Source organism: Erithacus rubecula, assembly GCF_903797595.1.
Source record: "Erithacus rubecula genome assembly, chromosome: 3".
Lineage (NCBI taxonomy): Eukaryota > Metazoa > Chordata > Aves > Passeriformes > Muscicapidae > Erithacus > Erithacus rubecula.
Window position 1 is genome coordinate 96,588,977 of NC_136689.1, and position 26,752 is coordinate 96,615,728.

At 42.7% G+C, this 26,752-nt stretch overlaps 1 protein-coding gene across 3 annotated transcripts in view; it reads left to right on the forward strand.

The window, feature by feature from the left end:
• The first annotated feature begins 18,075 nt into the window (after positions 1-18,075).
• The window catches only part of PTPN2 (protein tyrosine phosphatase non-receptor type 2), a 30,371-nt gene continuing 21,694 nt past the window's right edge, over positions 18,076-26,752 (forward strand). The window contains exons 1-2 of one of the 3 annotated variants that reach the window (XM_079300542.1): positions 18,076-18,325; positions 20,914-21,004. In XM_079300542.1, the coding sequence (XP_079156668.1) occupies positions 18,257-18,325; positions 20,914-21,004 (160 nt within the window). In that variant the 5' untranslated portion in view covers positions 18,076-18,256. The remainder of the gene's footprint in view (positions 18,326-20,913; positions 21,005-26,752) is intronic. The other 2 variants (XM_079300541.1, XM_079300540.1) reach the window with 2 other exon arrangements.

Sequence of the window (26,752 nt, forward strand, 5' to 3'; positions counted from 1 at the left end):
CTGATACCAATCTGTATTAATAGTGCACCACAGCTGGTACAATGCAGTTTGAAGGATGATAACAACAAGGTGAAGTATTTACTATGGCAGTAACTTGCTTATTACTCATTACATGATTGATAATTTTGTTGTTAGTAAGTGTAACAAACATGCTTCATTAAAATGCTATTTAGCTATAATAGGCTAAAGAGCTTTTGAAATTAGTGTTTTAGGAAAACCACATATTCCCCAAACACAACAGGATTACCCGTTCTAAAAAAGAATTACTTAAGCAGCTGTACAGGAACGTTAACATATCTTTGCATTGACAAGCAGAGCATCTTGAGAAACTCAAGAGTCCATCCCAAAACCAGTCTTATACTTCAGTCTTCCAACAAAATAATAATTCTTGTGTATCTAAAAGTAGATGCATAAGAAATAAGAAATTATGTGCTCTGGGGGTAAAAGGAACCACAGCTAGGGCAAATTGTTGTACCTACAAGCAGCTTCAGAATTCAAGGAATATTTCTGAAAGGGCATAACCAAGATTTTCAAATTGCTAAATGATACTTCAGTATCTTCTTATGGAGAACAGACCCCATCTTTCTCTATCTCAGATTTCAAATTAAATTCCACAAGGTGTATGGTGAGACTATCAATATAGAATCACATATTTAGGGATGTCATATGCTATATATAGTTTATATATAATCATGAGGCATGACAAGACAGAGTAAATTTAACTAAGGAACAGTCTGGGGACATAGCCCAGATAATATATATCAGTAAATTTTAATTGGGCAGTGCTAGAGTAATTTTCTGCTTTGATCACCATTAGGAGAAGCTAAATATATCTGTCTAGGAGGTCTCAGACTCCAGTAGAGAGAGCACCAAAGGACTCCCTAGAGATGTGCTGAGTACTCCTCCCCCCTCTGACATTTCTGACAGGAAATGTGATTAATTTATTCTGACAATAATAATAGTTCATTGTTTCCAAAGCATTTGAAACATCTGGATTAAGAACATGTAATGAAATCCCAGACAAGATTCCAGGGGAAGCATACTTGAATTTCTGGAAGACACATGACTACCAAGGCTAATTTCCCATTCAATGGAAATTTTGAAAATGTTTTGTTGTGCTCAGTTAAGGCTTCTCCTCTGCCCATTAAAATCTCACTAGCAAAAATGCTGCCTTACTGTCAGATGTGAGGGTGCACTCCCTTTAAAGACAAAATGTACTGTGACTTCATACTAATCACCATCCACTTTATTCACCTTATGTTTCAACTCAGCAATATTGTTAGATCATAATCATAACAAGGAGAACTTCCCAACAGGAACTGCTACAAGGACAGATTACTCAAGGGAATTATTAGCTGCAGCAAAGAATTTATATAATTTTTAAATGTTATTGTGTAAATTGTAAAGGTTTACATATTTTTAATTAAATTCTTTCTAAATATTGGAATTTCACTGTTGCAAGAGAAGAATCAAATCTGCATGTTGTTAAGTCTCTTTTCTACAGTACAAATTAGCATGGTTAGTTGGTCTTACAGGAATAAAAGATTTTTGTGATAGAAATTTAAACTAAAAACTCAAGGCTCATGCCAAAGCACAAACACAGCCCAACTCTGAGAAAGCCTGCACCATATGAACATGCTGAAAAAAGCACTTGAGTATTTTAAGAAATGTTCACATCGTGCCTTAGGATTAATGGTGCTTTGAACATTCCCACAGAGCTCTGCTGCAGAGGCGTGTTAGCAACTGCTGCACAGGGGATGCTCCTTTCAACCAAGGTCAAGGAGGTGACGCTAATTGCCAGCAACTGCTTTCTGCCCAAGGTAACCCATTGATACATTGTGGAGGAAACAGTGTATGCCTAAAAGACAGAATTTCTACCCTCGCAGCTTATTCAACGTTTCCCCCACCATCATGCTTTTGAAGAAGCTGAAATAAAACTATTTCAGATGCATGTGTCTTTGGTGAGTGCCTTATGTACCACGCCTGAGTGTGGAGCATCTGTTCTGAGCCCCTACCCTTGAGCTATCTGAAATACAAAGAAAATACCCAGTACATTGCAGTGCTCTGTGGGAGGACAGCAGGAGCAGATGATATTTATACACACAAGTATAATGCACAAAGTATAAGCATACGAATGGAACACTGAACAGTGTACAGAGACTACTTAACCACCATCTGCTGACTTGCACAGATTAGTGGAAACAAATATATTATTTCCATTTCCCCCCCAATAATGCTATATTCTGATAAAAGAAATAAACTTCCGAGAGTTAATCATGCAGTTATCTTCATGATCATTAAATGTATCTGCCTTCCTTTTTATAGAAATATTTTAAAATTATCAAGAAAAATATAATTCTGCACTTGATAATTTTAGCTGATTTAATTTCTATCACATTGTGTTAGAATGGTAGATTTAAAGATATGTATCTATGAAATTCCCATTAGAAAAAAATTGTACAAAATGCTATGCATATAAGTTTCCAGTTAGAGTAACCAGAGGGCTATAACTTCTAGCATAGATTTCATTATCCTGATTAATTATCAAACCTATTAATGGCTCACTCCTCAGTGTTAACAAAGCACCCTCACTACTTCCTCTCTCAGGAAAGTGAGAGATAAAAAAAAGAGAAGGGAAAGCTTTAATGTCAACCTGAAAAATATGTATATTTATGTATATTTATATTTATGTATATTTATGTTTTAGAAGTGTAATCCTTGCATTGTTTCATTGGAACCTCCTGTCCAAAGATACTCAGGATTTATTCCATTTGCTGTGACAGAATTGTGTAAATTCAATAGCGGTTGACAACCTCATCCTGCCTTCCAAGGTTGCTGAAATTCTGGAAAATAGGTGAGAGTGATCCTTATCACTTTTTCTAAGACAAAGAAATACTGTCATCACACAATTTGTGATGTTCCCCAGAGGAAACCCAGACAAAGACTGTGCAGTTCTACAAATAATACATTCCGTTTCTCATTCACCATTGCTGCTGGCATATTGTTCCTCATATGGCACTTACCAGCCAAAATATATTCTGAATCTAGAAATTAGATTGTGCATTTATAACTTCTGTTAACAGTATCTATAAGGTATTACCAATGTATTAAGAAGCAATGAGAAATCTGGACTGTTTTGATTATGATATAAATGTTAATGTAACAACTTCTTAGGGAATGCAGATAATAGGCTTATGGCAGTCATGTTTCCTAATCCCCTGCCCACAGTATCATTTTCAGGAATCTAGTCACCAGATTCAATTAAATGTTCTTTCTTAAATAAGAAAAACAGAAGGGAAATCTGAAGTGGTCTTTCTTGATCACAAAACAAAAAACTCCAATTATCTTTCACTCTGCACATTACCATTCCTGCTCAGAGGGGGCTGGTATGAAAAAAATCATCCATCTTGGACAAAGAAAATTAATTTAAAGTGAACAGAGCTTCCAAAATTAGTGTAAGAGAATCAGAGCTAGAAGCTGTCTGAGATATTGAAGTGACCCTGTGGGATATTTCTTGACTAACACAATTTTAATAATATTCTTTGTTTCTTTATCTCTTTGTAACATTTTTTCCTTACTGCAAATCTGTGTTCAAAAGTTTGCCGCTGAAGAACTTGGAGAGGTCTGGTTGAGGAGTGGTGCCATAAGGTTTTTAAAAGGAAAATAGTGTCTTTTAGTAATGTCCCTTTGAACACAGTGAGAGAGTAGGAGAAAAAAAAAATTAAAACGTATAAAATTTAAAAGATTCAGAGAGTTTCATACGCCCATTTTGATACCAGACACGTTCTGCACAAGGGCACTTTTCTCCCTGTGTCGTTAATTCCAGTAAGTGGTCATGTCATGACTTGAACTGCTGGAACTGTTCCACTGGCTAAAATAAGATGTTAAAGACCTTGACAGCATTCCAATTGGAAAACGTGTGTTATGGATCCTTCTTGCAGTACATTACATTCGGTTTTTCTTTTCTTTGAGAAAACAAACAAATTGGCTTAGCAGTTACAGCCCATTTGTATGCCACAAGGGTATGAATTAGAGGTTTGAAATGTCTGGAGCAAAGGAAGTATAACATACATTCAAAAGCTCTATTATACTTGTTATGCAAAATACATTTTTAAAACTCTTTACCTTAGTAGATTAATTTCAAAGACATTTTTATAGGAGACATTATCAAATTAAAAAAGGAAAAATAAATTTTACATGCACTACTAATTTGTTTTTGTTAGGAAATTATGCTGCCTGAAAAATTTACAATTTCTTCATGGCTCTTTGCCATCTACAGGCAAAATCTATTTTCCTCCTTGCTTTTTGATTTACTTTGAAGGTAAAAAGAGAGGTACATTGATTATCACAGTCCTGCCTTGCCAAGTAAGTGCAGCAATGCAATTTTTGCTGTGGTGTTCCATGGCCCTTACAAGATCCAGTGCCTTTCCACAGTGACACATATGTGAACACCTTGTTCTCTATAACATACCAAAGGACATCTCACCAGGCAAAATGAGCCTCACACTCATGGAACTCTGCCATCAAAACAGTGACTCAGAGAATGTGGCTCCTACAGGGCTGCTCATTATCTCAACAGGACAAGCTTCTACGGGAAATTGTATGAAATTCGATATATTAACGTCAACTTAAAAACAGGCAAAGGTATCACAAATCCTGCACAGACCTACCTCTGCTATCACTGGAAAGACAGAAGTAATTATTGTAATATATGTTAAAGACTCACCACCACATGACAAATTTTAGTATCTATGAAGTTGGTAACAATAAGATATTATAAATCACTTTTAGAGTGAGTAGTACAAAAAAATCCTTTCCTGTTATTTGCACTTCAGGTTGTCTAATGCAGAAGCTTAAGTTACAAACATGGATTGCTATCTGAAGACTCTTATTTTGAACTATTGGGGAAAAAAAAAAGCCAAAACAATTCAGAGATTGTTACACCCATGAAAGTAGTCATATTTGCTTTGTTCTGATGCTGGGAAAAGAAAAACTGGAACATAAAACTGAAAATACAAATTTATAATAGAATCATTTACTGTTACCCCTCAGGAGAAAGTCTTCTTCTGCTAAAGAGGTACTTTCTTACCAAAACTTCTCCTAGCAAACAACAGTGGTCTGGTGCATCACAATCTTTCCAGCTGTAATTCAGAAAATTACCTTAATTTTGTAATTTGGAAGGTAAGCTTGAATATAGCTTGAATATAAATGAAGATATATACAATCAAGCATGGAAACCACTAAAATAAAGAATCTGTGCTGGAAATAAGTTAAAAGATCATGATATTATGACTTCACAATTGTAAGAGAACTTGAGTCAAAGACTCACTGGTCAGCATAAAGAACTGTTCCAGAACAGTTCCTAGAACTGCTTCTTAACCATTATGCCATTATGTAAAGTAATGCTTTGAAATAATAGCTGTGAGATTAGAAATGGTCTAAGCAAGGAACAGCCCTATTCAGTCTGTGAGGCAATTTTGAAGTCTAATAAACCCATCATCTCAAACAAACTTTCAACATGAAAACTCTATGTCCGCTATAGGCAGTTACTATAGATGCCACTTCTAGCAAAAATTGACTTTCTGACCAGGATTATGGAGTGACACTAAACTTAATCAGAGTTTCTCACTTGCAAATGATGATTTCAATAAATGTCACTGTAGCTAGGGGTGAAAAGGAAAGAGACAGAAAGTCAAGTAATATACACAGACCAATCCCAGCAAGCAAGATCTTCTCTACAAGTGAGAAAAATAATCACTCAGAGTTCATCTTTCTCTTGGCAACTGGCTCTTTTCTTCTTCCCGTAGCTGTACCCAACACCCCCTGCATTGACTCATAGGCATTAGGCTTTGTGGCTGACTGCACAACCCAGCTTAGGTTGCTGGAAGGGCTGTTTCATAAAGCCACAGCAGAGCCTAAAGTTGTTCTATCCCTCAGACATCCTGGCTCGCTGCCTTTTCTGCCAGCTGGTGTGTCCATTCACTCGTGACAGCACTTCTGCCAGTTACCCTTTTCTTTTCATACTCCACAATTATTTCAGCTTCACCGTGGGAGTCCAGTGCCATACAGACTGGCACAAACCTCTAGACTGTGAAACAGACTTCCTTGATAGTTCTTAATATTTCCTTTCTTCCTTGGCCATGGATTTCTTCTACATAGAACTCCAAACAACAGTTTGGGCAACTGTATAGTCTGGGCACAGTTATATTGTCCTTGTCTTCCACAATCCCATCACCTTTACTACAGAGCTGTTTTTTATCAGACACTGGACACTAGGATCTCACTGTTGTGGATTTCTGACTGAAGTGAAAGACTTCCTGAGCAGAAAGCAAATCTGTTTGAGGCCCTTGAACTTCTGCTTTTGTTGCTGCTACAAGGATTCGCATTTTGCTACATGCATTTTGAAAGGTTTGCTATGGGGGGTGTTGGGTTTTCTTCCCCCCCACCCCCACTCCCCTGCTCCCCTTCATGTTTGAGAGGAATGTTACATTTGTCTTTACAAACAAACTGTAGATCTGTTGGTAGGTAAAGTTAGCACCTATAGATAAAAGAAACAATGGGAGGGATTACACTGATTGATGAATGGAAAAAGAGATTTGCCTTTACAAACAAACTGTAGGTTTGCTGGTAAATAAAATTGGGTAACAGAAGATGAAAGAAGCAACGGGGAGGGGGAAAACTGAATTCTACAAGAATTAAAAATTAAAAGGGAGGGTTATACATTAGAGGGGAATGTCAGGTGTCAGGCGTTCCGGGAAGTCTGTGCCTCTCGAGTACCTCAGCCAATGGGGAAAGAGAGAGGGAAAAGCGGCCGGGAAAATAGGATAAAAAGGGAGGCTGCGTCCTCCAAAAATTTGAGAGATCCCAGGGGAATGCCCCATGGCCTCTCCCTTTATTCGAATAAAGCAAAAAGGACTCCTCTGTCTCCTTTTTGGACATAAACCTCTGGTGTTTGTGGGTTAATTTCCCTTACAACTTGGGGGCTCGTGTCCGGGATATTTCCACCGTCCGGGGCAGCAGGCAGCGGTGGAGCTGAAGGCGCGCCTCACCCAGTTTCGGTGATCAGCTCCCCCGGGTGCCGGCTGGCACTGGGCGATCGATTGGGTTCCCGAGACTGTCCAGGAGACAGACGAGTGGCGGACCAGGGGGGTCCGTGAAGAGTCCGCAGGGAAGGACCACTGAAAATCTCACCGGTGAGTAAAGTGGGATCCTCGGGGAAGCAAACCTGGGAGGGCGCCCATGGAGGGCAGCACAGGTGAAACGGGGAACCCATGGAAGGTAGCACAGGTACACCTGGGAGGGCGCCCATGGAGGGCAGCACAGGTGAAACGGGGAACCCATGGAGGGTTGGAAGGGTGAAGCCAGGAAAAATATTGTTATTTTGTGTGGCCAGAGTATAAGTTGTCAAAGGGGCTTATAAGGCCATGTTATATAGATGCCCTGGGGGGGCAATACGGGAAATCGAGAAGGGATCTCGATAGTCCATGCCCTGAGGGGCAAAAAGGGGAGTTGAGAGAGGGTCTCGACAGCGGCGGATGGATGGAGAGTGTTTGTGTGTTGGAAGAGAATTGAGGAGGAGTGTGTGATAGGTATGGGTGTGGCAATGAGCGGCAGGTCCGAGCACGGAGCTGCGGGACTAGGAACACGGGCTGGGGGCTGTGGGGCTGCCGGGGCTCAGCGCGGGGCTGTGCCTGACCCCGCCAGCCCCGGGCAGGGCCAGCAGTGTCCACTGGCCCCCGTGAGGCTCGGGGTGCCCCGGCCCCGTAAGGTTTGGGGTGCCCAGCCGCCTGCGATGCTGCGGGCCGTGCTCGCTGGGAGCATCGGTGGGGGAGGAGCTGTGTTTGCACTGTGACAGGACGCAAACCGACTCTGTTATACGGTGTGTGATGAAGAGAGGGAGAACGAGAATAAAGGAATATATGGGAAATGCAGATTGTACGTGAAGAGATTAGGATTCTGTTTTAAGGATTTTGTGAGTTTTGCTGGAAAATACAAGTAATACAGGGAAAGGCATGGGAATTTGCTAAATGTGTGGGAGGGGTTTAAAAAGCATGAGTTTCTGATTGCTCCTCATTGTGACTGTAATTTACTGGGAAGAGATTTGATGACTAGAATGGGAAAGCAAATTAGTTTTGTGAAAAGTAACAAGAGTAAAAAAAAAAAAAAAAAAAAAAAAAAAAAAAAAATGTAACACAGAGTCTGTGTTACTGTCTGTAATATCTTTATGTTAAATGTCTGGTAAGATTTATGCTGAAATGCAGCTGCAGAGATATACGAAGTTTGTTTAGGCAAGCTTTGCAGAAAATATTAAGAGTTTACTCCACCCTCAGGAGTTAAGCTGTTGCAATATGTAGATGATTTGCTGTTATAGGGGGAGCAGAAAGAGGTGGTTGAGGAGAGAGTCAGATATTTGGGACACCTTCTGACTGAGGAGTTGCAGTGTGTTAGTCCAGAAGGAGTGCAGGGGATTTTTGCCCCAGACTGACAAGGAGTTGCGGAAATTTTTGGAGTTGGTGGGGGACGGCGGAGCTTGGATCGAGGATTTTTCTGTTGTGGCTAGACCTTTGTGTAACTTTTTAACCCAGAGCGGTCCTGGTGTTGTGATGTGGACACCAGAAGTGGAGCAGTGCTTTGGAAAATTGAGGGATGGATTAGTTGGTGCTCTGGTCTTGGCTCTTCTGGACGCAGAAAAGGAATTTCAACTACATGTGGGTGTTGAGCTGGGTCATGCTAAAGGAATTTTCGTGTAAGAGAATAAGGAACACAGAAGCCTGTCGCCTGTTTTTCTGAGTTGTTAACCCAGTGGCCAGAGGCTGGCTCCATTGTCTGCAGAAACTGTGACCACAGCTCTGATAGGGGCTGACAAGGGGAGGGTATGTGATTGTAAAAAGTTTAGCACCAGATTAAAGCTTTGTTAACTGAGAGAGTCTCTATGTGGATGACGAGTGTTCGATTATTACAATATGAATCTTGTTTAATGGAACAGGAGGATTTAGAATTTAAAAATGGGGAAAATTTTAATCCAGCCTCCTGTTTGAATGGCCCCGAAGAAAGGGGGAGACAGGAGGAAAGCCATGATTGTATCCAGGTTATAGATCTCCAGACTAGAGCTAGGGAAGATTTGAGAGATAATCCCTGGCCTGAGGGAGAGAATGTGTTCCTCGATGGGTCGTCAAGAGTAATAAACGGGAAGCGTTTTACAGGATACTCTATCGTGAATGGCAAACAATTAAAGGAAGGGGGGAGGTTACCGCCCACCTGGTCAGCCCAGACAGCTGAGCTGTATGCGCTGATCAGAGCCTGTGAGTTATACCGGGATAAGACAGTGAATGTTTTTACCGATTCTAAATATGCTTATGAGGTGATACATGCATTTGGGAAACTGTGGGAAGAACGAGGTTTATTAAATTCTAGGGGAGAGACGTTCGCCCATGAAAACTTGGTCTCTCGCCTATTGGAGGTGATGAGTTTGCCAAAGGGGGTGGCAGTGGTCCACATTGGGGGGCATCAGGCAGGGTGCTCGGGGGGGGGCAATGGGAGGCCGATTGGCTGATGGGGAGGCTCGGAGAGCTGCGTTGTTGCCAGAGGTCTCTGGGATCCTCCCCTTGCTCCCAGTGCCTGCACCGCTGCCAGAGAGTCTGTCTTTCCCACCAGAGGAACTCGAGATAATTAGGGGGAGTGGGGCAGAAGAAATAGGAAACAATTGGTTTACAAGGGATGGGAGGCAGTGGATCCCAAAAGCTCTGGCCTTACAATTGTTAAAACAACTTCATGAAGGGAGTCACTGGGGCTCTCGAGGGTTGGCAGAAGCCTTCCTAAAAATGTATGCTGCTGTGGGTCTTTTTAGCTTGGCAAAACGAACTATTGAGGGTTGTTTGACTTGTGCTAAAACCAATAACAAGGTTACAAAGAAACTTGCCAGGGGAGGGAGGCCTTGGGCTGTACGTCCCTTCCAGAGATGTCAGGTGGATTTTACTGAAATGCCCCGAGTGGCAAGGTTTAAATATCTTCCGGTAATAGTATGTCAATTAACAGGCTGGCCAGAAGCATTCCCTACTGTTTCAGCAACTACAGGATTAGTTGTTAAAGTATTTCTGGAACAAATAATTCCAAAATATGGAATTGTGGAAGCAATAGACTCAGATAGGAGAACTCATATTACAGGAAAAATTCTTCAAGGAGTTATGGCTGCTTTAGGGATACAATGGAACCTGCACACCCCCTGGCACCCCCAAAGTTCGGGTCGGGTTGAAAGAATGAATGGAGAAATAAAGAAACACCTTCTGAAGCTGGTGATAGAAACCAAGATGCCGTGGGTATGGCTCCTGCCCCTGGCTTTGGAAGAATAAGGGCCAGATCCAGGGAAGATATTCAATTATCTCCCTTTGAGTTAATGTTTGGAATTCCTTATCCTTGCAACTCTCAGCCTAGTGGGGGGATAGAGATAAGTGATGTGTATTTGAAGCATTATGTGTCTCGGGTACTGTCTCTTGTGAAATCTCTTCGACAGGAGGCTCAGCTGGCACAGACCCTGCCTTTGGACTTTGCTGTTCACAACATCCAGCCAGGAGATTGGGTCCTAGTTAAGGAGTATAAAGAAGCACCACTGGTGGTGAAGTGGCGTGGACCTTTCCAGGTGTTGCTGACCACAGAAACAGCCGTCAAGACAGCTGAACACGGGTGGACCCATCACACTCGGGTCAAGGTCTCTAAGGCCCCAGAGATTTGGACATCTCAGCTGGAGGAGAAGGACGGGAAGCCGCGACTGACACTCCGCAGGGGCGGACTGGAGCAGTAGCAAGTGCGTCGACATCGAGGGAAGCCTCGTGTGCCTACCCACAGACTGCCTGCTGAAATAAGTTTGTGTGGGCATCCCACCTCTCGGATCTCCAGTCACTGGGGGGCCAGCCCTTTGCTGTCACTGTTTTCCTTTATATTAAGCTGTTTCTGTGCCTTCACTCACCACAGGTGCAGAAGACAACGTGAAAGTAAAAATTAGGTTAGGGAATTACATAACCCAGTTAGAATGTTTCTCTTAATGATCTTACCTTTATACTGTCAGTTAGGATGGGGCCAGGAATGGGAAAATAAGTTTTTAACCTTAGAAGAAGAAGTAGCAAAAACCTTTAACCTTAGCAATTGCTGGGTCTGTGGGGGGGGCCAGGAGGATCTGAAAACTGGCCATGGGTGGCCAGCCCAGTCAAACCTAAATGGTGGGTTAGCACCCTGAGTGAAGTCCATAATGGAACAGGATTCTGGGATGAAGAAGGAAGTCCATGGCGGCTTCATTCTTCTGAAAGAGGCACTTATTGTCTAAATAGAACAGGAAGCATATACGTGGGGAAAAGTGTTTGTGACTGGACTTTATCTTTGGATTTAGATTGTTGGACCCCCAAATGCCTTCCTTATGATTGTTCCAGATATCAGGGCAGATGGAATCAAACTCATGTTAAGCTCTCAAATGGTAGCTGGGTAAAGTGTTCCTACCATTCTTACCAGAAAGATTTGGAAGGCTGTAAAGCAGTGGGGAGGGATAAGGTTTTTTTGACTCCTAACTTTAAAGCTGCCCCCGAGATAATTCCACAAGTAGGACACATGTTGTTCGTGACTATCAGTGGAAGTGGCAACACTGGAATGGAACTTGAACTCTTTTTAACAGGTTCTGGTCCCAATCTAATAAAACAGATCTGGGATGTAACTGCAGCTGGAAACCTCATGTGGGAGCATGGAAGTGCAAATACTGTGATTCTTATGGTGGGGCAACTATTCTTGCGGGACCACTAGGCCCAGGAAGCAAGCTGTATTTTGACCCCCCAGTAGATCATGAAAATTGGGAAGGTCCCTTTGCCAACGGGACGTGGGCTTTAAAGGGGCATTACTGGATTTGTGGCCAACATGCCTATCGCAGGTTACCCCCAAACTGGTCAGGAATATGTTATGTGGGGTATATCAGACCTCTGTTCTTTCTGCTACCACAAGTTCAGGGAAACCAGTTAGGAATCAAGGTATATGATGATCTAATCAGGGAAAAGAGGTCAATTGGTGTATTCTTGGCTGGGGGGAGCAGCCAAAAGTGGGGTAATGATGAGTGGCCAGCTGAACAAATCATACAACACTATGGCCCAGCCACTTGGAATCCTAGTGAATTAATATCAGGTGCCAGAGAACCCATTTATAATTTAAATCGGATAATTAGGTTACAAGCTGTCTTTGAAATAGTAAGTAACCAGACAGCTACAGCTCTTGACCTTCTTGCTGACCAATCTACTCAGATGAGAAATGCAATATTTCAACACCGGATGGTATTAGACTACTTATTAGCAAAAGAAAGGGGTGTGTGTGGCAAATTAAATGACTCAAACGGCTGTTTGCAAATAAATGACAATAGAAAAGTGGTGAAACAAATAGCAAAAGGAATAAGAAAGTTAGCTCATGTACCTGTCCAAACATAGAAAGGATGGGAATGGGACATGTTTTCATGGCTACCTGGTGGACTGTGGGTTAAACAACTGCTTTTTTTCCTCTTATGTGCTGTAGCAACTCTAGTCTTTTTACCATGCATGATCCCTTGCTTAATACAACTTATTCAACATGTGATCAAGGGGATGCAAGTTATAGCCATGCCTACTGACCCAGAGATGGCTACAAAAGGACAGAAATTGATGTCATTGCAAATAATTGCAAAACCAAAAAGGACACAAGAACAAGAAATTAAGACAATGATAGCTAAAGTTTGTAAAGACAATTACTAAAAATAAAAGAGGAGGGATTGAGAGGAATGTTACATTTGTCTTTACAAACAAACTGTAGATCTGTTGGTAGGTAAAGTTAGCACCTATAGATAAAAGAAACAATGGGAGGGATTACACTGATTGATGAATGGAAAAAGAGATTTGCCTTTACAAACAAACTGTAGGTTTGCTGGTAAATAAAATTGGGTAACAGAAGATGAAAGAAGCAACGGGGAGGGGGAAAACTGAATTCTACAAGAATTAAAAATTAAAAGGGAGGGTTATACATTAGAGGGGAATGTCAGGTGTCAGGCGTTCCGGGAAGTCTGTGCCTCTCGAGTACCTCAGCCAATGGGGAAAGAGAGAGGGAAAAGCGGCCGGGAAAATAGGATAAAAAGGGAGGCTGCGTCCTCCAAAAATTTGAGAGATCCCAGGGGAATGCCCCATGGCCTCTCCCTTTATTCGAATAAAGCAAAAAGGACTCCTCTGTCTCCTTTTTGGACATAAACCTCTGGTGTTTGTGGGTTAATTTCCCTTACATGTTGTAGGCTAGAATACAATTTTGAACAGGGGAAGGAAAGCAATAATACAGCTGAGGAAAGGTATTTGTACCAATACCCACTTTCACCCACTTTTAACAACAATTTTAATGTTCACTTGAGCAAGGAATGCACCTTCCAAAAGTCAGAAATACAGAGAGTGCGCTGCAAATGCACACAAAAAAATGAAACCTGTTTTATCCTAACCACTGGATATTTTCATTCAGCTTCTCCTACTCCCTACCAGATATCAGAAGAGTGGCCAGCCCTTCTGGGTTTCAAGCTCTATCCAGTTCATTGGGGAAGAGAGGATCCTCTTCTCCTTTAGGCGTTGGGCTGTAAGACTTAAATCAGGAATTATATGTTCTCCTCCTTTCACATTGTGGCAAGCTTAAGCACATTACAGCTCTCTTCCTTAACAGGTAAAATTGATGTGGAGTGTATTTGTGAATAAAACCACCTCAGGGAAGAATTTGTTCTTCATCTACCAATATCTAAAATGGTTCTCAGAAAAGCAGTACAAACCAGATCATTTCCAATAAATGGTGCTTAAGTAGTTCCAGTGAATGACCTGAAAAAGTACACAGAGAGGAACAAACACTTAGACTGTTCCAGACTGGTACTAAAATAATTGTTCAGCCAAGGTCACTGGACAAAAACATTTAAAATTAACTTGATTAGTCTTCATGGGCACCAAAGTCAAAATTTTAAAATCAATACTGCTGTGGATACCAACTGCTTTGGGATGACTGTTTTGTCAGCACAGCAATGGGCTCCTCAAATCAGAGATTTTAATTTAAAAACCTTACTTGCTTGTGTTTATACTAAGACAGAAAACACTACAATATAGTAGACTTTCCAGCAACTGTGTTATCCCTCTTTGCATGTCTCTTGTGGTCTCAAGGGCTTATGACTTTATGTAGTAGTTCATCTGGGTTTGGCTAATATAGCTAATACAGAATGGAAGTATATTATTGGCAACACAATAAAGTTTTCTAATGAGTGTATTTGGTTTATGTTGTATATACAGTTTTCCTTCACAGACCATTAGAAATATAATCTTGGGCCTATCCTGAGCTCAGATCCTAAAAGCCAGAGAACTGTTGCTGCATTTTCAGCATATTTGCACTAAAAAAAAAACCAACCCAAAACTAGACTGTAGTAATTTCTTCAGAAATCTCTGGTTTATAAGTTACTGTTTTTCTAAGCCAGCTCTAAATCACAATTAATAAACATTTTTAGCTTTCCATGAGACATCTCTAGGCACTGATCTGCATTGAAGATTCCAAATGCAGCTGCTACCGTAAAACTCCCTTTCCTAACCACACAATTACATTGCTGTCCCAGTATGAACTAAACCTCCAAATATCAAAAAAACAAGTGAAAAGCACATCATGTCATAAATGCTATAAATGCAGATCAGTCAAGCTTATATGCAGGGAAAAGCCTACCAAATACTAAAATCAGTGAATAAGCTGTCTATTTTAATTTCTTAATTAAAAGACATTATTTGGCAGACAGCTTCTATGTACCTATTTAATTACATATGGAAACCAATCATTACCTTGAGGATGGGCACTTGGACTCTTTTCTGTACTCTTGAATCATAAACGCAATTCACAAATGTTTTCTTATTTGCTTTTTTCATAACTGATCATACAGGGAACACTGATTAACTATAGAGCACCTGCAGAACTACAGACGTAACCTATGTCTCAGTCATGCAGGCAGAAAAATCCAAGAAAGCCATTCCCTATATTGATTTCAAAGCTTGAACCAATAGTTCATGAAAATCTTGTGCAACATTTCCTTGAGTAACTTGGAAAAACTCATTATGAGACTGATCCATGCTATCCCATCTGCTGTGCGTCAAAGGCATCACACAGTGCCATGGTGTTTGGGATATCAGCTTTTCTTCCAGGTCTTGGGAGAGCACAGTGGACTTGGTGCATTGTGTGGAAGTGCAGCAACATTCACTGAGAGGTACTCAAAATCAAAATTCTGTTTCAAAAATAATACTTGTTGTTGTGCTTAAAGATCAGATGAGGCCCACAGGAGGGAGGGGGCTGCATGTGGCTCTGCAGCAACGGCACACGGGGAACCAGAGATGGCACAGCCACACTCAGCATCGTAACAATGGTTATCACAGGGGCTGTAGATCACAGAATCAAATGATCTGGAAGAGATCTTAAAGGTCCTCTAGTTCCAGTCCTTCTTCATTGGACAGGGACACATTCCACTAGACCAGGTTGCTCAAAGCTCCATACAACCTGGCTGTGAACACTTCCAGGGATGGGGCATTCAAAACTTCTCTGTTCAACCTGTTCCAGTGTCTCATCACCCTCTGAGCAAAGAACTTCCTCCTAATACCAAATTTAAACCTACTCTCAATTTAAAGCCATTTACCCTTGTCCTAAAAAGTGTCTATCCATCTTTCTTGTAGGCTTCTTTCAGGCTCTGGAAGGCCGTGAATAGGTCACCCCTGAGCCTTCCCTTTTTCAGGCTGAACAATCCCAATTCTCTCAGCTTTTCCTCATAAGAGAGGGACTGCATTCATCTGATCAACTTGGTGGCCCTTCTCTGGACTCTTTCCAGCAGGTCAATATCCTTCCTGTGCTGGGGAATCCAGAGCTGGATGCAGCACGGCAGGTGGAGCCTCACAAGAGCACAGCAGAGGGGCAGAATCCCAGGATGTGGTTGGCTTTCTGGGCTGCAAATTTACACTGCTAGCTCATGTCCGCCCCTCACTCACCTACACCTCCAAGGGCTTCTTGGCACTGCTCTCCATCTGTTCAGACCCCAGCCTATATTGATACTGGGTTTTGACCTGCTCGTTGGCTCTCTTTAAACACATGAGGTTCCCGCGGGTCCACTTCTCGAGCTTGTCCGGGTCCATGCTATCCCTGCGGACAGCATCATGTCCTTCAGCCCTCAGTCACAGCCCAGCCGACCCGCCCAGCCCCTGCCCGTGTGTACGCGCCTGGTGCCGGGCACTCTGAGGGGCCCAGGGCAGCGGGGCCGGGGGGCCGAGCCGAGGGGAGCGGCACTGCCGGGCGGAGGCCCCTCGGGCTCGGGAGAGAGCGGTACAAACGTTTCCAGGGAAACCTCCCCGGCCGTGTCACGGGTGGGGGAGAGCTTGCGGCACCGAAAGGGTGTGCTAGGAGTTAAGGTTCGGGATAGGAACCCGCGGGAGAGATGGCGGCGGCGGGTCACCGGGGTCGGGGGAGGCACTGTAACCTCTCACAAGATGGGGAGGGTTGGAAGGGATCATCTCCTCCAGCCTCCCTGCTCAAGCGGGGTCATCCTAGAACACATTTCACAGAATTATGTCCAAACGTTCTTGAATATCTGCACTGGGGGATACTCCACAACCTTTCTGGGCAATCTGTTCCAGTGCGCGGGCACCCGCTCAATAAAGAACTCCTTCCTCATATCCAGGTGGAGCTTCCTGCGCATCAGTTTTTGCCATGGCCTCTTGTCTTATTGCTTGGCACCACCGAGAAGAGCCTGCCTCCGTCCTCTTGGCGCCCTCCCTTCAGACACCCACACTGCGGCACATAGTTCCCCTTTGTGGCACTAATTCACACATCTTTGAGGCGCCGGGCGTTACCCAGAGACCTGTGCTGGGCCACGAGGCGTCTCCCGCCGCCCGGGGCCGCAGGCTGGTGTGCCCAGCAGCGCAGCCCCCTCTGACCCGGCCCGACCCTTGGCTTTGCCCGGCGCCTCCCGGAGCCGCCCCCTAAGGGACATTCTGTCCCAGTGAGGCAATCGCTGCGGGACGCGGCATTTCTGCTTTCGGGACGGCGAGCCTCGCCGTGATTTGTCTGTCCGACATGTCCGTGTCTCCGCACTTCTGCTTTTCGGAACCAGCAGCTCCTGGCAGGGCACATTGCCCAGGGTGCGGCGCTGAGCTGGGCTGGGGACTCTGGAAAAGCTCGTGCACCCTTCGGGAGCTGTGTCCGCTCAGTGACATCGGCACAGCGATGCAGCACTACAGGCTGAGGGCGGAGCGGCTGCAAAGTGGCCTCGTGGGAAAGGACCAGTGGTCAACAGCAGCTGAACATGAGCCACAGGGTGTGGAGGTGGACAAGAAGGCCAGTGGCATCCTGTCTTGTATCAGCAGTAGTGTGGTCACCAGGACCACGGCAGAGATTATCTCCCTGCACGCACTTTGATGAGGCTGCACCTCGAATACTGAGTTCAGTTCTGGGGCCCTCAGTTCAGGAAGAACGTGGAGGTTCTGGAGCGTCTCCTGAGCAGGGCAGTGGAGCTGGTGAAGGTCTGGAGCACACGCCCTGTGAGGAGCAGCTGAGGGAGCTGAGGGTGTTTAGCCTGGAGAAGAGACGGCTCAGGGGTGACCTTATCACTCTCTACAACTGCCTGAAAGGAGATTATGGCCGGGTAGGGGTCGGTCTCTTGTCCCAGGCAACAAGCGACAGGACCAAAGGACATGGCCTCAGGCTGCGCCAAGGGAGGTTCAGGTTGGACATTAGGAAGAAATTCTTCACAGAAAGGACGATTAACTACTGGGACGGACTACCTAGGGAGGCGATGGAGTCATCGGTTATATGTTCGGCCACAGGTTGGACTCAGTGATCTCGGAGATCTTCTCCAACCGAACTGAGTCGGTGATTTTTGTGACGACAAAAGCTCGGTAGCCGTTTGGAGACTAAAGCCCCCGACCCTGCAGAGCCCCCGCGACACCTGAAGGCGGCCGCGGCCCCGCCCCCTGCCGGACCAGTGACGTCACCCCAGGTGCTTCCCGCTTCCTCCTCCCGGGGAGGCGTGATCGCCACGGTCCTCGGTGGGTGGGGCGAGGGCCGCGCATGCGCCTGGCGCCGGCTGCGGGACACCCGGTCGCGAGCGTATGTGCGCGCCCGCCGCTCCCGTGAGGCGGGGGGCTGCGCGCGAGCCGTCGCCAGCTCGCCGCTCGGCCTCCTGCGGACAGGCTCGCGCGCCCTGGCGGCCGCTGCGGCCACCGCCACCATGTCCGCCGCCATCGAGCAGGAGTTCCAGGAGATCGACGCCACGAACGACTGGCAGGCGCGTTATCTGGTGAGCCGAGCGGCGTGGTCGGCTCCAGCCGGAGAGCAGCAGGGAGGGAGGGAGGAAGGCTGGGGGAAAGAGACCCGCGGGCCGGCAGCGGCCGTGCCCGGTGTGCGGCTCCGCCGCTGCCTCAGCAGCGCGGAGAGCGGAAGTCGCTGGGCCAACCAACTCGACTCTCGCCCTCAGGTGCGGGCAGCGGAGCCGTGGGCAAGGGCTGCGCATGCGCACGCGGGGCAGGCCCGGGAGGGGGGCGGCGGCGCGCAGGCGCGGGGCGGGGCGCGTGCGCGGGCTCGGCGGCGGCTCTCGGTCCGCGCTGCCCCCGGGGCTCGACCGAGCGGGAGCCGAGCCGAGCCGAGCAGGGGCAGCCGCCCTGGGACTCCCGGGGCATCGGGTGGTGTGGGAAGCTGTGCCCGACAGCACGGATTCGGCCGAGCCTTGAGTGCCCGCCCCCCTCGGCGGATTCGTGCGGCTCCGCAGGCACTCATGCTGCCTCCTCAGCTCCCGTTCCCGCTGCCTTGGACAGCTCGGCTTCTGCTGTGGGGGGCCCTGCGCGAGTGCCCCTTAATAAAATACAGTATTTGTAGTTTTGTTTGGGTTTTTTTTTTTTTTTTTTTTTTTTTTTTTTGTTTTTTTTGTTTTTTTTTTTTTTTTTTAACTAGATTAAGAGCTTCCAAGGAGAGTCAATTTCATGAAACAGACGTTATGTATCTGCTGGTATCACTAGAGCAGTTATTTAAGCCCACAGTATTTTATGGCACTCTTTTACAAATGAAGAAAGGGAATCAAACCCGAAAGTTTCCTTTATTGACTTCAAAGTATGCTTTTTCTCTTTTAAATTGGCAATTTATTTGATCTGTATATGATTCAAATACAGTATCTCTACTGCAGTATTTCAGATGTTGCAGTTTTGGGTAGATGTGTAGTACACTTGGGTAGCATCTGGCACCAAGCCTGCCAGAGTTCAGGAAGGGATTGGACAATGCTTTCAGGCACATGGTGTGGTTCTTTGGGATATTCTATACAACAGGGTTAGGAGTTGGACTCGATGATCTTTGTGGTCCCCTTCCAGGGCAGGGCATGCTGTGATTCTGTGTGATGGCTAGATGTTATGTGGGAAAACTGATTTTAGAATTAGTCATTAAACTTCCTATTTAGCAAGCCGACCCTCCCACGCCATCACTGTAGAAGTGTTTCTAGCTATTTTAATGTTTCTTTGCCAAAGTATGAGTCTGTTTCTGTGCACTGATCGTGCAGGTGCTTCAAGAAACTAAATCCATTGCGTCCTATTAATGAGTAATGCAAAATTTACCTTTCATGGGAACTTGGGGTGTGAATGCCTACCAGAACCATTCGTTTTATATGCAAGCTCCCAAAGCTTGTCAGCCATGTAAACAAGAGAAATTCCAGAGTGCTGTATAAAAATAAAAAGCCTAATAGATCAAGAGGTTTTTATACAAATATGCCAAGTATTGGTGCTTGGCAGTTGCTGCTCCACGTTGTGATTTATGTTCTTTGCAGATCAGCAGTACATTTTAAAGAAAGGTCACGCAACCAATGCTAAAAATTGGAGCTTGCTTTTGTAAGTTATATTTCCGCTGATGCCCTTTCTGGCTGTGTTCATTGTCTGGGAAAAGACTAGACTATTTAGGAAGTTTGAAGACAAAGATAGTGGGAACATTGAGAAGGCCAAAGAATGCTCAGTTGTAATATGAAGTTTAAATGCCCTTTGGGACATAATGATCAAATGTAGCAACACAATCTAAAAACAGAAGGAGAATTCAAAGTAAAATATTATTCATTCTGTACTGTGCGGCATTTCTTCTGAGACAGCATCAATATAGAGATATAAAGACAGAGTAGAATACATTGAAGGCCATTTTCAGTTTTCTGCATAAGCTAATTCTGTATATCTTAGTGAAGTTGTAGAAAAGGTGAACTCAGGGAAGAAATCAATAAAACAGAACATTCAGAAGGTATGAACAGTAGGTCCTTAAAATAGTGCGTGAGTCTGAATATCTCACAGATTATTAGAGGGTTTGTATTAATACTTAGGGAAAACAGGCTTTGATTCACGTTGATATTTGTGACTCTAGAATTCTTTATATTGGTTGACGTTTAACTACAGTGTATGGGATGAGCTGTCAACTGACCAAGAATAATCCTATGGCTCTTAATAGTAGCTATAAAATCATTAATTGGTTCACTTACCTTTGTGGGGTTTTACGCTGCCAGTTGATTTAAAGGAGCCAGCAGAATACTTCTGAATCCCTTATTGCTTTGAGAGATAATGTACAGGTAAACTGTAAGGGTAATAAATATTTGGGGTTAGGAGGTTTTTGCCTTTTGATCCTGATGCATCAGTTGCTTGTCAGATGATGCTTACATTGTGTAGTTTTAGCCAAATGTAGGAAAATCTAAGTGGTAGCAGTTTGGCCATGGATGAGATGCATCTTCTGAATGAAAATGACACTAGGGGCAGAAAAAGTTGGTTTAAAAATGTTAATTTATTAATAATGTTGCTTAATTAATAGTATGTGTGGACCACTAATGTTAATCAGGTTGCTGACTATAAGTCAATTATTTATTTTCTTTTTAAGGAAATCCGGCATAAATCCAGTGATTACCCTCACAGAGTTGCAAAGTATCCAGAAAACAGAAATCGAAACAGATACAGAGATGTTAGTCCATGTGAGTATCTTTTCTGCAATCATTGCAGTAAACTTACTAGACCTTCTCTTACCCTGTTGACACTGGAAGTGATAAATTATGGTCATTGCAAATTTTGCATTTTGTTTATTTCTGTAGGCATGTCTCCTGTGATAAATGCGCAATTTTTTGGTACCACATACACAAATGTGTGTAACAGGAGAGAGAAAAGTCTGTGTATTAAACTCATTCCACTGAATGGTGAATGAGAGATGGCTGCAAATCATAGGTATTAGTGTATAGGTAAATTTTTGTGAGGGGCAGAGTAATGTTTTAGAGATATTTTTCTCATAAGGAAATTATTTGTTTAATAGTGCTTTACCTGTTGTAAAAAAATGGGTATCAAGGCTAAGTTAATGCGCCTAGACTAACAGAAATGTTTTCTTTTTGGACTGAGTGACTCTGCATGTTTTTATGGTGGTGTGGATAAATGCCACTCAATTTCTACTGTTGCTTTAAAAAATGCTTGAGATTTTGTTGGTTTCGCCTGTATAGTAAATAAAGTATAGAATGCTTTGTACTTCTACTAATTGCCTTAAAATAGTCTTTTTTTACATAATGATCTTATGTCTCATGTGAAAAAATCCTTTTTTTTCAAACCAGCTCCTCTGCTACAGAGATGTTGTGGGCTTCTTTTCATTAGCATTTTACTTCAGAGATTGTAAGCCAAAATTATTGCAAAAAGATATGTATAAGCTAAAGATTGCTTATACAACTTTAATTTTTTTGCAGTCTATTAAAGGTGGGATAAATAATGAAGTTTCCCAGAATACTGAAGGGTCCTAAAAAACACCTCATTACTGGATCTAGAGTTTTTGAATGGTTGCTGGTATATTGGGGCTTTTTGTTTGAGAGCCTGATCTGAAAACCTGTTGTACAATTTGGAGAAGTGCTGAGCTCCTTGTTTCCAGTTGAAAGTTGTGGTGACAACATGTGCATAGCACTTCTCAAAATGCACAGAAAAGGTCTTGGATTGAGTCACACCAGTCAGATGCAGAGCTGCTCCTTAGGCTGCTGCCAGGATGTTCTCCTGGAACAGTGAATTCCTACCAAATGGGTACAGTCTGATGTGGTGCTGAACCCCTGAGCTGCATGCTGGTGAAACAGAACTTGGGAATTCAGTGCAGGGGCTCCTTGCTGTGTCTACTTGGCATTCCATTGGACGAGTGTCCAGCACTGAGGAAGATAGCTCAGATGAGGCAAGATTTACTGACTTCCACTGTAGGCTTAGGGAATGGAGCCAGACCTCTGGTGTTAGTCTGTGCAGAGTCACTTGGGTATCCCAGCTTTGTTGTGCTGTTGCAGCACGGCGTTAGCATTTTACTGGTGCTGAAAGAGATGTTTAATTCACTTTCTGTTTCCTAAGTTGCAATGGGGATTGTAAGACAAGAAGGCAGGAAATGAGATTTGAACCCACAAGTCCCAGGTTCTAGTTCTGGGTCTAACATCCTATACAATTTCCATGTCAGAAGCTGCATCTGTGCATTTATCTACTGTTTCTCCCATACATCAATATAATTTATGCAAAGAGAGTGAAAAATTTCTTTCAAGATGTTTGTGCTTTTCTCTTTTTAAAAATAGTGTTTCTAAAATAAACAAAAATATATTGTATTATTTAACTAGTATCTAATAATGCCTCCAGTAATACCTTCTGGATGTGACTTGTATTAATTTCCTGCAGTTATTTGGAGCTTGATATTTTCCTTAATCATGGCATGCCTTTTACAGTAGTAAGGAGCGTCTAACACCTTTGCCTTAGTCATGGCAAAGCTTGCTTCTGAAATGCATATTTAATCAGTAGAAAAAAATAGAAATGATTGTATTAATTTCTGACCCAGTGCAAAAGCAGAGAGACAGATAAAATCTAGTACTGAAGTAGTGGTTGGGCTCAGGAAAAGGCTAGAGCTATGAAACTCTGACATAAATTATTACATGATGAATGAACTAAGTAAAATGGTGAAGTTTATGAAGAATGTATCAGTTTTTAGCATTTATGAAAGAAAGATGTTTTGAATTGGTCCACCTAGATAGCTTGCAGAACTGGGCACTAGGAACAAAGCTGTATCAGGAGAACAGAACAAAACATTGTGTTTGAACTAGTTAATTCCTCCTAAATTTTGCTTTTGTGTTTTCAAATATTACTCATAATTGCTTCAGTAAGAGCTATGACAGTCAGGAGTAGAGAGACCAGGATAGGAGTGTATAACAAGTAAGATTTCAAGATAGCAGTGCCTAAATTTCAAAGCAGCTAGGATAAAAGCTGCATGGTTTGGTCACTGTGGTGAACACATCTAATTGTGGTGCATGGATGCAAGGACCTGGCGTTGCAGAAATGCAAGGCAACTCAAGTCTCATACAGTCTTGACATCTCAGTCCTTTACTTTTCAAATTTTGCTGCTTTTTAACAGTGTTTAGATGAAAAACATGTGGTACTAATATTCTCAAGTAGTCAAAGGTTTTCAGAACCAGGACTTTTAAGATCTAGCTACTTAATCATACTGTAAGACATAATTTAAAGAAAGATTTTTATTTCTCCAAAAGTAGGCAGAAAATAGTTTGTTAACTGTGGTAACTGCCAAGCCAGTCTAAAATCTGAGGTGGTATGTCTGCAAGAGGAAATGCAAAGATTGTTCAATTTTATGGGAAATACGTCAGTTACGAGTCCAGGAAAAGATACTTTGGGTTGGTTTGCCCCATTTCAACTGTGATACCTGGGAAAAGTACTGGAACAAACTTGTATCTGTTACATACATTTCTAGGTAAAAATTAATTTCTGTTTGCTGGGAAAGGCTAATCATTTCTGTCCATTAGTTGAGTTTCATAAGTATTTCTGTTAGTGTCAGTTTTTGTTGACTAAAGATCTATAGCATATATAAGCCCTCAAGAATTACTACCTAGCTGAAAAAAATAGTCTTATAGTTTGGTATTAGTCTAGAATAGGCAGAGGAGTATTTTGGCTTCAGAGTACTGAAACAGGAAGTTAATCTGAAATAGGTTTGGTTTGACAGCCAGTCATTTCCGGGCAGATGAAACCATTTCTCAGAAAATGTTGTTAACAGAGGAGAGTAACTTGTGAGATTGTTATTCTTTATTAATAATTTTAATGTAACTCCTAAGATTTCTGTAATTAACTTGTCTTCTAAATCTTATCCTTAGTTGTTATTAGAGGAGTTTAGTGTCTCAGATTGACTGTAAATACCTTTAGAGCTGAGTTCTCAGATTTACAGGCAAGGAGGAAATCCCCTCAGCAAAATCAGCAGGATTTTTGTTTTTTGCCTTTTGCTTTTGAAGGGTAGATGGGGGTTTATTCAGTTTTCTCTTCAGCCTTCGTATAGTGTACAGCTCAAGAACCTGGGTCATCTGAGTATTTTTGCTGATAGATTATGTTGCTTGATCTTGCAAGGTAGTGATTTGTCATGTTTTCTTCCTGTGGTCTTGACTAGATTTTGTGTCAGATCTTTCAACTATAGGCTTAGAGTTGGCATAGAGTACAGGAGAGGAACATGAAGAGTATTATGCTTTACCAGGAACAGCGTTGGAGCCAATTTGAGTGGTTTTACACATGGTGCTGATTAATTGTCATTGCAGGAATGTTCCCTTTCTGTCCTGTGTTTCAAGTGTATGTGCTGAGATCAGGGAGATGTTCAGACCAAAATAAGCCCGCTGCATTTCTTGTCCATATTAGAAGCTGACACTTACGATTTTTATGACATAGTCTAATGATTCTCTGCAACATCTTACCATATGAAGTATTGTAAAATAAACTCGTTGTGCTGTTGAGTTTGGAGATGCTTATTCCTTTGGGGTTGGGGAAGAGGGGAATTTTATTGCATATGCTGATCTAAACTTTAATGTGCATTAAAACTTTTTTCCATAGTCCTGTTTACAACTGTAGGATGCTGTGCAGTAGTGACGTGTATTTCAGTATGAATACATTTCAGTGGTGAGCTAGACCATGACCGATAGGATGGCATTCATTGTGTACAACCAGTGACAGGAAAAGTCATTTTGCCTTTCCTTTGCCTTAGGCTACCTCTGAAAATTGAGATTGTAGGTCTAGTGACAGAGTATTGCAATTTGAATAATTTAGCAGCTCAGATACACTAGATTTAGATTTGTGAAAGGGAAGGGATTTGTTGGTAGGTGGGAAAAGTCAGGCAGGGTCACTGGGATGGCTTGTGGCTGCATGTTTTATTTATGACTTTCTTTAATCCACTAAGTAGCATTTCTCCTTCCTCTGTTGTTAATAGCTCTTTATTTGGGGGACCAGAGACATCTCTTGGATAAAAGATAATTTTTAAGTTGTACAGTGTTCTAGAAACACAGTTGTTTTATAATGAAAACCTTTTTATTAACTAGCTGCAAGAACAATGCGGTGTAAAGTGCCAAACATTTTGTATCCTGGTTTTAACTGGATCTGTCATTTTCTGTTAAGCAAGGGGAGAGCAGATTGATGAGCATTGTGAAGTCTTGGCATTATTTGATGCATGAGAAGTATTGCCAGTGGGACTGGGTTTCACTGGAAATGGGTAATCAGAGTTTTCTTATCTCAGACAGGGTCATTCTGGGAGTGTTTTTTTTCTCAGTGCAGGAGCCAGAATGAGAATAATTTTTAAGGTTTCCACTTCCTTTTCAGGCTGCATACTTTGTTGAAATAGGGGAATTAGCACTTCAGAAAATGAGCACTGTATTTTAGCTGCTGTGGGCATGGCAGCACAGAAGATAAGTCTTATCTGAAAGATAGGTTTATCATTCATATAAATCTAAGTACTTTGTAACTGGAAATGATATACATACGGGAAATACATTACAGCTAACTCACTGTCAAAAGTTGGCTTGCATCAGTTAATTCAGAAGAGCAAGCCAGGGTTTGAATGAGGTTTCTAGGTCATTGTGTCCTTTAAGAACCTCATCCCTTGAAAGAAGGGAAATCAATATATTCTGTTGGTTGGGTTTTTTTTGGTTTTTTTTTTGTCCTGTGGACTGTCTGCCAGGGTACTTGCAAGAGCTCCTCTGTTTTAGCTGGGGAGGAAGAGGGAGGCTGTCAGTGCATAGAATTAGTTATTAAAGGGACTTAAAAAAAAAACAATTTGCAGAACATTGTTTGTCACGCTTACAAAGCAGAATTTATAAGAAGGGAAAAAATGAATCTTGAGAGTGTAAGGATTAGAGTAGGAAACCTCCTTAGAGGCTGCAGTTCTTTGCCTCTGGGAGCAGTACAGCAGCTGCCGCTGGGTGATTAAACTGTTAACTGTGCTTGCTTGCGTCACCTTTCCGAGAACACTGGTACCGGTATGTGTGATTTACTATAACAAGATCTTAAGTTTTTCCTGTTGGCAAATGACATGTAATATTTACAGAGGTCTTGGTTTCTTTCCAGTAGAAACATTTCAGATAAAGTGATGCATGAAAGGAAAAAGTAATGCTTTCCTATCCTGGCAAAATAATACTAAGAGATATATTTTGCTTTAAAATGCATATGTGTCTTAATTTTGCTGTGTCTTGGCTTTGATAATATATTTTTTTCTTCACACAGGGGTATCATAAATCTTTTAAGACTCCTGAAAGTTACGATGGTGTTGCCTTACAATTGGAATGCTAATGAAAACAGCTTAACCCAGTGTATTTCTCATGCTTTTATATAAAAAATAAATTTTCAGCACTTTTCTGTTCTCTGCATGTTCATATGTGACTGCATATAAAAGTCAGGAGCTAAGGGAGGTAGGGCAA